Below are 11,967 nucleotides of genomic sequence, written 5' to 3' on the forward strand. Positions count from 1 at the left end.
AAAATACACTTACATATGCATAAATTGTTTGTCATCATCAAAAAGAGGGAGAATGTTGGATATCATGTCCCCATGATATAATTTTGATAATAACAATTTATTCATAATGTGAATCACTATGTGTATGTACTAACATTTTAATGTAGTTATCAACATGAACAAAGTACAATATGAGTTCAAGGTATCAAGAAGTAAAGAAGATGAAGAGCTTATATATCAATATAATTTTTTACATTTTGTTTACTTAGAAATTTTGTACAAGCCTTGATCACTCACACATACACACACATAGAGATTACAACACACTAAGACAGGCTTAATGTGTTGGTTAACAATAGAAATCCCCTATGTTAACCATTATAATATTTAGTTAATCATTGAGTCTAAAAATATTTCATACGTGACATTTTTACCCCTTAGTAGTCGACTACTAAAATCTTAGATCAAAATATAAATTTCTATAAAAATACAGAGTAGTCGACTACTAAGGATTATAGTCGACTACTCAGCTTCGAATGTTGAATTCTAAATTTTTTGTTTTACAGAGTAGTCGACTAATGACAATAATAGTCGACTAGTACGGAAAATTCTGAGTTTTCTGAAGTTTGTTGAACTCAGAGTAGTCGACTACAACAACAATTAGTCGACTACTAAGACAGTTTTCTGACATTTCAGAATTCAAATTAATGATAGTTTATAGTCGTTTTGTGTACGTTTTTAGGATTTGAAAACCTATCTTTTCAAGGCTATAATATGATACATGCTCAGAATTTTGCGTCACGAATTCCTACACATAAGATTCAAGTTTTGTGCATCTTTCAAAAGAAAATTTTTTAGATTTTCACTAAGTGTTGAGAAAAACTATTTTCTGATTTTGCCTTTGATACTCATTCAATATACAATCAAGTTAGGCAATTTTCAGAGATTCAAAACGTTCCTAGCCACTGCTACACGTCACAATACTATCAAGGCTTATAGGAATCAAGTTGTATCAAGACAAGTGTTCTCTCGGGTGTGAGAGGTGTAATCTCTTGGTGAAGAGTTTGGGTACAATTTGCAGGGACTTGTAAATTGGTTAGGTTTGATGTTTTAATTTTGTAAGTTTTTCAAAATCATAGTGGAACTCTTAAGCGGGATTTGCTTGGGGACTGGATGTACACCTAGGAGGTGGAACCAGTATAAAATTCTGTGTTTGTGATTGTTATTATCTGTGATTGTGCTATTTCTTTGCAAATTATAATCTTCTTTGCATTAATTTTTAAAAGAATACTATTCACTCCCCTAGTGTTTTATTGTGATTGGATCAGATCCTACAGAAGCTGCTCAACTCAAAATCAGATATTCGGAGAAGTTAGCGGCCTTTAATCAACCTCACCCCAAGTACATTATCTGTATGGCTATTAACATCAACAACTTTAAAATATAATTACAGTACTTTTAACAGTAAAATTAAATTTAAGAATTTAAAAGTTCTAAAATTAGCATGTGAATGTCACATGAGAGTTTGAAATTCTTGTGTTTACATAACCAGTTAAGTGTAAATTTTGAAAACTTTATGGCCTGTTTGGATGGAGGGTAAAGAGGGGGAAGGGAAGAAAAATTTTATTTTAACCTTGTTTGGGAGTTTCATTTTGGAGGGTAGAGGAGGGGAATGAAGGGGAAATTTAACCCAAATTCTTACACCCCAAATTGGGGTGTAATGGAGGGAAAGGGAAGGAAGGGGAGGGGAAATTTAACCCAAATTCTTACACCCCAAATTCTTTCCCCTTCCTTTCCTTCCCTAAGTGCTTGTTTGGATTAAGGGGAATAAGTGAGAAGAGAAGTTAGAGGAACCATTCATTGTTTGGGAACATTTAGGAGGTGAAGTTATTCACCCTAGTTCTCCTTGGTTCACCCCTTAATAGTATAAAATCTGTTAGCCCCCAAATTGGGGTGTAACCAAGGAGAAGAGAACTCCCTTCCATTCTCTCACCTAGTTTCCCTTTTTAACTTCCCTTAACCGCATTTAAATCCAAACACACCCTAATTTCCCTTAACTTCCCTTAACCGTATTTAAATCCAAACACACCCTAAGTAAACTCCCAAACACACCATTAGTGTATATATGCGTCTGTGAAAACATGTGAGGATATAAAAGTGCGAAATAGGAGAAACTAAAACGTGTTTAAGTGCAACTGAGAATTAATTAAATAAAAATAAAAGAAAAAATTGCTTCTAGGCCCCAAATTTATATTTTCAATATGCTCTAGCCCCTCCTACTTTTTTTAATGTTCTTTAGCCCCTCTTTTTGAAAAAAATATGGCCAAGCCCCTCCATCATGATTCCAGCTCATTTCAGCACTTGATTAGACATGCCAGCTCATGATTAGACATATCAGCTGATTTAAATCCCGAATTTACCCTCCTCTTTCTTATGTCAGTGGATGTTAACTCTTTTCTGTAAAATGTTAACTCTTTTCTGTAACATGTTAACTCTTTTCGGTAACATGTTAACTCTTTTCTGTAAAATGTTAACTCTTTCTGTAACATGTTAACTCTTTTCTGTAAAATGTTAACTTTTTTCTGTAACATGTTAACTCTTACAGATAACATGTTAATTCTTACAGCTAACATGTTAACTCTTACAGCTAACATGTTAACTCTAACAGCTAACATGTTAGCTGTAAGAGTTAACATGTTACAGAAAAGAGTTAACAGTTAATAGAAAAGAGTTAACATGTTACAGAAAAGAGTTAACATGTTACAGAAAAAGAGTTAACATTGGGGAGGCGGGGGGGGGGAGGAGGTGTAGGGGGAGGGGAGGGAGGCGGGGCGGAGGCAGAGGGGGAACGGAGGAGGAGGAGGGGTGTGTAGGGGAGGGTAAAATGGGGATTGTGTATAAAGTTTGCATAGGAACTTGGGGAGAGGGGCTTTTAATAATTTTTTCAAAAAGGTGGGGCTGCAGCACATGTTTAAAAGTTAGGGGGGCTAGAGCATATTGAAAATATAAATTTGGGGCCTTGAAGCAATTTTTCCAAAATAAAAATAAAAGACTAGGGTTTTTACACCTCCATTCTCTTCATGCGGTGACCGCACCTCGAAGTTCCATCCAAGGGTCGGTTTGGCCGAGTCACGACTCCCGCCGGCCTCCTCCCTTCATCTCGAACTCTCCCTCTGTCTCTTCCAAAAAGAAAGAGAAAAAATAATTAAATAAAAATAATAAATTATAAATCTCCAAATCAAATCAAAACCCTAAAGTTAGGGTTCTCTCTCCTCCAAAATCCGTAGGCCTCCATCTTCCAAATGTCGAAGCGCAAGTTCGGATTCGAAGGATTCAGCATCAATCGCCAGCCTACCTACAACTTCGAGCGCTCTGAAGCCCCCCAGCGCCTCTACGCCCCCGCCCACGACAACCAGGAGGACCGCGACCTCGACAACATTGATTACGACGCCGGTGACCATCCCGAAGGCAACCCAAACCCAAACCCTAACCCTAACGATGACACCGAAGAGATCGACCCCCTCGACGCCTTCATGGAGGGGATCCAGGAGGAGATCCGAGCTCCCCCTCCTCCCAATCCTGCCAAGAAGCAGACGATGGGCAACAAGTACGATGACGATGAGGACGACGACCCGATGGAGAGCTTCTTGAAGGCCAAGAAGGATTTGGGGCTGACGCTGGCGTCCGATGCGCTGAGGGCGGGGTACAATTCCGATGAGGAGGTGTACGCGGCGGCCAAGGCCGTGGATGCCGGGATGTTGGAGTACGATTCGGACGATAATCCTATTCTTGTGGATAAGAGGAAGATTGAGCCGATCGCGGCGTTGGATCACAGTTCCGTTGAGTATGATGCCTTCTGTAAAGACTTTTACGAGGAAAAGCCGTCCATCTCAGGTATAACTTAGTTGCTTTTTTAATTTGGAGTGAATTCAGAGGTTGATGTTAGGATGAAGAGGAGTTTGAATTGTTAAAAACTCAGTAGTCTATACTTGTGATGAACAACAATTTTTAATTTTTTTACTTAATATAACAGCAAGTCCAGATGTTTGTGATTCACATGTTTGCCGAATGGAACTATGCTGTCTGGGCTTTACATGGAGTCCTACCAAGGATTTTCAAGGTCCCCCATAGAATTAAGCAAAGTCCTACCCTGATACATCTCCGTCTTAATAGTTCTAAGGAGAATGTATCACATGTTGGGAGATAGGAAGCTATACTTAACCTTAGAAACAAATATCTAAACCTAGCAGCAAACTTGATAAGTCACTTATACTTTACAAACAGTATGCAAAGTTAGCACCAAGTGGAAAGGAAAAGAAGGGGGGAAACACATTGCCTATAAAACTAATCAATCGTCATTGAAACTCGTCTACCAAATGCCGAAGTTAAAATTTTTTAGAGAATGACTAACAAGATCCAATACTTATTTGGGATGTTTGAAATCTTCACCTGTTGGCACAAAATCTTGCTTTCTACTGACTGCCGGGTGCACCATGGGTGCTGGAAACTTTATCAACAGTTCGCCTTTAGCAATGCATTTCAATATCCTAGTAATGTTTTCACGGAATGCAAAATATCCGCTGATCTTCACTTCCTATTCATCTTATCCAGGAATGAGTGACCAAGATGTTGCTGAATATCGTAAAAGTTTAGCTATACGTGTGTCTGGTTTTGATGTGCCAAAGCCAGTCAAAGCATTTGAAGATTGTGGTTTTTCTACTACATTAATGAGTGCTATCTCAAAGCAGAGCTACGAAAGGCCAACATCAATCCAGTGCCAAGCTTTACCTATTGTCCTTTCTGGAAGGGATATCATTGGCATCGCAAAAACTGGTTCAGGCAAAACTGCAGCATTTGTTCTTCCAATGATTGTCCACATAATGGACCAGCCTGAACTTGGAAAAGGAGAGGGTCCAATAGGTGTGATATGTGCACCTACAAGAGAATTAGCCCATCAGATATTTCTAGAAGCAAAGAAGTTCGCAAAACCCCATGGTATTCGTGTTTCAGCTGTTTATGGTGGTATGTCGAAATTGGATCAGTTCAAAGAACTCAAGGCAGGTTGTGAGATTGTCGTTGCCACCCCTGGCAGGCTTATAGACATGCTAAAAATGAAGGCTCTATCGATGTATAGGACAACATACCTCGTTCTTGATGAAGCTGACAGGATGTTTGATCTTGGGTTTGAACCACAGATACGATCTATTGTTGGCCAGATAAGGCCAGATAGGCAAACATTACTCTTCTCTGCGACTATGCCTTTCAAAGTTGAGCGATTAGCCAGAGAGAGTCTCTCAGATCCAATTAGAGTTACTGTTGGTGAAGTTGGAATGGCCAACGAGGACATTACTCAAGTAGTATATGTACTTCCTTCAGATGCAGAGAAAATGCCTTGGCTTCTTGAGAAGTTACCTGGAATGATTGATGAGGGAGATGTCCTTGTGTTTGCTTCTAAAAAGACTACAGTTGATGAGATTGAGACCCAGCTAATTCAGAAATCTTTCAAGGTTGCTTCACTTCATGGTGACAAAGATCAGGCATCGAGAATGGAAATTTTACAGAAATTCAAGTCAGGAGTTTATCATGTTCTAATTGCAACTGATGTTGCAGCTCGTGGACTTGACATCAAGTCAATCAAGTCAGTTGTTAATTTTGATATTGCCAGAGACATGGACATGCATGTCCACCGTATTGGAAGAACGGGTCGTGCTGGAGATAAGGATGGTACTGCCTACACACTTATCACACAAAAGGAAGCACGCTTTGCTGGTGAGCTGGTCAACAGTTTAATTGCTGCTGGTCAGAATGTGTCTCTTGAACTGATGGACCTTGCTATGAAGGTAAAACTTTCTTTGTTATTTTGAGTAGTGAATTTTATGATAATCAATCATATGCTTGTTTATTTTAGTTTGGGCTCCTCTACATCCTCCTTTTATTTATTTTTCTATTACCTTCTTGTTAAGCTATGACTCGTTTTTTTTTTCTTCCTCTCAGTATCCTTTTACTCTTTTATTTATTTTTTCATGTGAATTTTCATTCTAATAATTTTAAATTTATGAAGTTTACATGATTGTATATCACGTTTATCTGACGATTGCTAATTGTGTTGTCTGTAACGTTTTAGGATGGGAAATTCAGATCCAAACGTGATGCTAGAAAAGGTTTGTAAGTATAAATTGTTTAAAGATGTCAACTATAAATAGATTGCTTGTGTTCTAGATTATTCTTTTTTATTATTTCCTCAATTTTTGTAAATATCAACTTCATAATAATTTGAGAACCTCCCACAGGTGGTAAGAAAGGGGGAGGCAAAGGAAAAGGGGGTGGTGGAAGTGGCCGAGGGGTGCGTGGTGTTGATTTTGGCTTGGGAATTGGCTATAAGCCCGAGTCCTCGGCATCATCTTCTCAGTCTAACTCAAATAGATCTGCTGCTGTTAATTCATTAAGGACAGGGATGATGACACAATTCAAAAATAATTTTGTTGCTGCTACATCTAATCCTCAGAGTGTTAGTAGAAATCAAGCAAGCTCCAGGCCTGTGTTATCTGGTTTTGTATCTGGAGGTTCGATTGGCGGAGAATCATACAAGACACAACCAGCAATAAACTCTAAGCCTTCTGGTGGAACCAGTAGTTCAAATGGAAATCAGAAGACTGAAAGGTTTGCTTTCTGTGAATGAGTGGATTTCATGTTTTCTACAATTTAAAAGTTGCTACATGGAATTTTCCCCATGTGGAACAATAATTTATAGAGACAAAATTCCAATTGCAATTAGATGCTTAAATCTAGATTAAGTTATCATCCCCCTTTCCCAACTATTAATTGGAAGTAATTGCTAGTCGAGAATGTCTTCAAATTGGCCAGTCTCAAGTAGGAAGTGGTGTATTAGGATTCCAACTTTTAAAGGAATTCATCAATCAGTTTCAAGAAATCAAAGAGCGCCAACTTGGGCAGTTTCTAGTAGAAAGCTGCGCAGATTGTTTCATTAATTAATCTATCAAAACAGTTAGAATCTTTTTTAATTTTATATTTCTGATTTGCAGTTCTGGAGATAGACGTCGAGAGAGAAAGCGACCGTCTGGATGGGATCGCTAAAATTTCTCCAATGTATGAACATATTTTTTTTTTGTTGAGAAATAGAAATTATAAATTATTTTAATCGTGCTTAATTGATTTTGTAATAGTTAAATTATTTGGGCTTCTGTTTGCTTGATCATAATTTCTTTTAACCCTTTTGCCCTTGTTTTACTATCTGTTACTTAATGAATCTTCCTTGTATGTACACCTCTAGACATAAATGCAAGAAGCCTAGTGAAATAATTGTTTTTTGAAGTGTTCCTCGATGAATTTCCAGTCCTGGATGTTTTGTCAGTGTTTCTGGAGCTTTTGCGTTTATATATATTTGTAACTTGTGAATGAAGTATCCTTGGCATATAAAGGGATAGGAGTAATTGTAACTAGAGTAAACAAAATGTTCGAGTACAGACATTGTGTAGGGAGGATTGTGACCGCGATTTGAAAGGAGAGCAAAAGCTTAATAAAGTAGCGTGCAGATGTTACTGGAAGGGGCTTGATGGTTTTTCTTTGTTCAAGATGTTTGTATTACGAAGTAGAAGACAAAAAGTTATGATGAATAAGAGATCGAGAGCTAGGTGATGAAAGTTGGAACTTGAATGTTAAGAAATCGATGCCATGTATGGATGTAATGTTAGAAAGATGTAGTTGGGATATAGATGAAGAAATTTAAGTTGTATGGAATAATATGTTAAGGTAATTAAAAAAAATTAGTTAGGAAAAGTAATTACCATATGACACCTTGTACAAGTTAAAGGGAATTGGAATATTGATGTAGAAAGTATGCTATATGAAACAATGCGTACTAACAGCGAGAAAAAAAAGGTAGTTGAAGAGAATATATGAAGCTTCTAAGGATAATGAAAGTAGTTTGTGGTGGAACGAGGAAGCTCAGAACCCATTATAGCAAAGGGAGCAGCACCAACGAGTCAACGACAAAAAATCATTATCTATGAAGCCTATAAGGATAATGAAAGTACTTTGTGGTGGAACAAGGAAAGCTCAAAGCCCATTTGAAGCATAGAGAGTAGTAACAACAATTATGTCAAGCTTTTGGGAGTCGAAGCAAGGATGGAACTTTTAGTAAAAGTCTACAAATGGTGAACATTTGTCAAGTATTAGCGCTAAAACAATCCAAGCACCTAGGAATAGCTAATTCTAAAGCTCATGTTGATTTATTTAGTGCAAATAAATGCATGTATAGGCTTGGTTAGATAAGGGAAATATAGGAGAGACCTGCATATTGTATTTGTATTTTGAGTGGAGACCATTTTTCTTTGTGCGGTATTACCTTGTTAGGCAGAGTGATGGGGGAGAGTGGAGGATGCTATTATTAGAAGTTGCTTAGTAAGAACCACACAGGAAAGTTAAAGGTAGAATTCTTATTCTGCCCATGTTATATGGCTTACAGTTCTATTGTGTCATAAATACTCACTGAGCTTATCAGAGAATCATGAGCTTTGTATTAGGTTGACTGTTGTGTTGGTCTCTTGTGTCCCTTCCTTTGTTAATGGCTTGTTTATCACACAAAAGAAGAACCCATCAGTGTAGGGATTATAGTTGATTATTCTAGGCAATACCAATCTGCTAAGTTTTAAACGGATCAGGAAGTTATCATGGGGATCCTATTTTTATCTATATGTTAGGATGTAGATGACAAGGGCTACAACTGAGTTAGGTATGGAACCATGTTGACAATGCTTTACAAATAAGCCCTTGTGCAATAAATAATTTATTTTGTTGAGAAATGTCTTACTCCATATATCCGAGGGAACAAAAGAACAACAGCCTGACAATTCATGTTTCAGTCAGATTTAAGGCAAATTTAGGTGCCAAATCAATGACAACCTGTCATTTATCCTTACATGTATGATACCTATCTTGCATATAAGATCAATTTAGTGACTGTTAGTCTTGGACCTTTCCATATCATCTGAAAAAGTTTTTTAGTTCACTCAGAAAAAAAGAATTTTGTCAATCCTAAAAATATTTGTTTTCAAATATCAAAATATGCATGTCGCCATTACCATCCCTAACTAAAAGTGCTATAATATATGATACTCTTTGAACCCCAATATGAAGTATGTGTCTTTTGTGTATATATATAGAGTAAAGCTCTTATAAACTTAAGTGCATAGAAGCTCTTTGTCCACCAACTTTTTTGTCCATTGATTTTGCATTGAGATTTGTGCTAGCATGTGATACAAATGAAGGCACAAATCTCAAAGTATATATATACACACACGCACGCACACGCACACACACACAAAAATATATGTATACGTACATACATACATACATATATATTAAAGCTCCTATAAACTTAAGTGGATAGAAGCTCTTTGCCCACCAACATTTTTGTCCATTGATTTTGCATTAAGATTTGCGCTAGCATGTGATACAAATGAAGGCACAAATCTCAAAGATAGCATTGATGTGTAGCACAAATCTCAAAGCATAATGAACGGATAAAAAGTTTGATGGACAAGTGTTCCCATCCACTTAAATTTATAGGAGCTTTACTACATATATATACATTGGTGGAACATATTATGGAAAAATTGTTTCTAAGGTGACATCTTAGGTTCAATCAAAGGTAGCACATTTTGATTTACGGATTAGACTATTAAAATGGATGATTCACTCAATTCGTCATGATCTAAATGTTTTAAAACATATATAAAACAAAAATCATGATGTTTCAATGTTTCTAACACATATTTTTCAGTCTCTTTAATTGTATTCTTGGCAAACTATTAATTTTACAATTACTTGATACGTGAGCAACTATAACCCAATATGCCTAATTTTTTGTTTATATACAATTCAAATCATATAAATTGAAATTAAATGGAGTGGATCAAGTAAAATGATTGCATGTAACGTAGTTTTAAGGTGCTACCTTAGATTGAATCTAAGGTGTCACCTCAGGAAATTTTTTCCATATATAATTTATGATACTGAAACTACAACTACAATTATCCACTTGTATTGTGTGTCCGACAACATTAGGTTTAAGTTTTTTTTATTGCTTTTAACTTGGCCCACCATTATGCTCAAACTTCTCAGCTAACATCGAACTGAACCATCATTGTTTCATTGTCTTCCTGCCAATAGCCTACAAAGTTTTTGACCCTCATGGTTTTAGTTGTTTCTTTCAATTTTCAGTGAACATTGTTGTATTGCTAGGGTCTTGAGTGATCACACCTGCACACGGTTGTTGTATCTCGATGCATTGATCTCCAACCTTTTAAGGATTTGCCATGTCATCCATGTTTTGGGAAACTAAACATGTTTTCTACCACAACAAAATTTCCAGTTGCTAGGAAACTAGGGTTTTAAGTTTTTACATACTAATTCTCTGTATCTTTTGTTAGATATCTCCTGGTACCTCTAAACATAATGTCTTTGCTTAATGCACTTTGTTATATTTCTTTAAAAAATGAGTTGACATAATAGTTGTTCAGTTACTGGAGTAATCTTTTAGGAAGGAAAGATTTTATATTTTTATTCTCATAAGGATAGATTTCTTTGGCATTTTGATTTTTTTTTTTCTGGTATGTTTTGGGGAATGGGTTCCCGAGTTGTGTTTCTCTATGCAACAGATTACAGATTGCTGTTTTGATGGAGCACTTTGAAGTAGAGATCCGCTGGATATACAGGAGATGTACGAAATGATACCATGTAATATTCATGTAACGGGACGTGCTTAGAGAACTACCTATGTTTATTCGAAGCCGGTGTATTAATTTGTAAATTACCAGAATAAATATATTTGCCTTTTTATTCTTTTCTACGGTTAACCTACAGGTCCAGGATTTTTTTTAAAACTCTTTCACCCCCACTTTTTTGGCGGCTTAAAAGGTGTCGAGTAGTGTAGGTGGTGGAAGTTTGTTACAATTATTGGGTAATTGCAGCAGCAACAATTGAGCATTGGAGGAAGGCTTAAGATCTAAACCAGGTTTGTTGCAGTTGTCATTTATTTTCCTTGTTTGGTGCTAGTTTGGTGATTTTCTTGTGGAGTGAACTTGTGCAGGTATTAAGATTTTGTAAAGTAAGTAGATAGAACTAAACTCTAGGATAAGTAGTAGGTGTGGGGCGGTAGATTGTCATTTATTTTCCTTTATGTTCTTTTTGACGCCTTTGTGCTTTTATGGGCGGTAGATTGTTTTCAGCCAGTGATTAGTTTGCTTTTTTTTTCTGGGGGGTTCTCCCTACTGTGAGGTAGGTACAAGGGGGAAGAGTCATGATAGGTGACGACAAGGTCCGCTCCCTATCGACTCCTTTCTTCTTGTTCCTCCAAACCCAGTCTTTTTTGTAAGTTTTGTAAGTTTGTACATGTTTAGACTTATTCTTCAGTACATATATGAATATATTTTGAGCAGGGAAATTTATTCTCTGCTTTTCAGCTCAAAAAAAAAAAAGTAGTAGGTGTGGGGCTGGATTGTAGGAAAACCCAGGTTAAAAGTCTTTGCTGCTGAGGAAAAGCTTGAGAACAAATCTGCACCTGGAAGACCTCGCGTTATAGCTGCCAAGGCCACCTTTAGCCATCATATTATATAAATAATACTGAGATGTGTTTGTATGTGTTCTGTAGAGAGTAATGCTGATTCGACTATTGTACCAATAATAATAATAATAATAATAATGCTGATTTGCCTATGGGAGTTACATTATTCTTGTAACACGACACAAAGAAGTTACGCTAGAAATTCTTATTCTGATCCATGGTAGCGGTTTCCACTTTTTCGTATCTAGGAGAACGGTTGTAGTATAATTATTTTAAGTCTAGTTAATATTAATTTACATAAAAAATTAGAATGAAAATGAGTAGTGTGACTTTTGCAGTGATCTTTACGATCTCACAATCAACTTTCAGAGTAAACTCTTATAAATAAATAAGTAGATACATAA

At 36.6% G+C, this 11,967-nt stretch overlaps 1 protein-coding gene across 1 annotated transcript; it reads left to right on the forward strand.

Annotated features, from left to right (window-relative positions):
• On the forward strand, positions 3,057–10,849 carry LOC109848179 (DEAD-box ATP-dependent RNA helicase 24). The gene is made up of 6 exons (XM_020417554.1): positions 3,057–3,873; positions 4,591–5,819; positions 6,104–6,140; positions 6,270–6,639; positions 7,023–7,086; positions 10,659–10,849. The coding sequence occupies exons 1-5, from the start codon at positions 3,282–3,284 to the stop codon at positions 7,072–7,074; spliced, it is 2,280 nt and encodes a 759-aa protein (XP_020273143.1). The 5' UTR covers positions 3,057–3,281; the 3' UTR covers positions 7,075–7,086; positions 10,659–10,849.

The sequence above is a fragment of the Asparagus officinalis genome, chromosome 7, assembly GCF_001876935.1.
Source record: "Asparagus officinalis chromosome 7, Aspof.V1, whole genome shotgun sequence".
In the NCBI taxonomy this organism is placed as follows: domain Eukaryota; kingdom Viridiplantae; phylum Streptophyta; class Magnoliopsida; order Asparagales; family Asparagaceae; genus Asparagus; species Asparagus officinalis.

Bases quoted from the DNA above. Each gene is read 5' to 3' on its own strand.
- LOC109848179 (XM_020417554.1), top strand. From the start codon at position 3,282: ATGTCGAAGCGCAAGTTCGGATTCGAAGGATTCAGCATCAATCGCCAG. The intron at 5,820-6,103 runs GTAAAACTTTCT...GTAACGTTTTAG, and splicing joins TGATGGACCTTGCTATGAAG to GATGGGAAATTCAGATCCAA. The intron at 6,640-7,022 runs GTTTGCTTTCTG...TCTGATTTGCAG, and splicing joins GGAAATCAGAAGACTGAAAG to TTCTGGAGATAGACGTCGAG.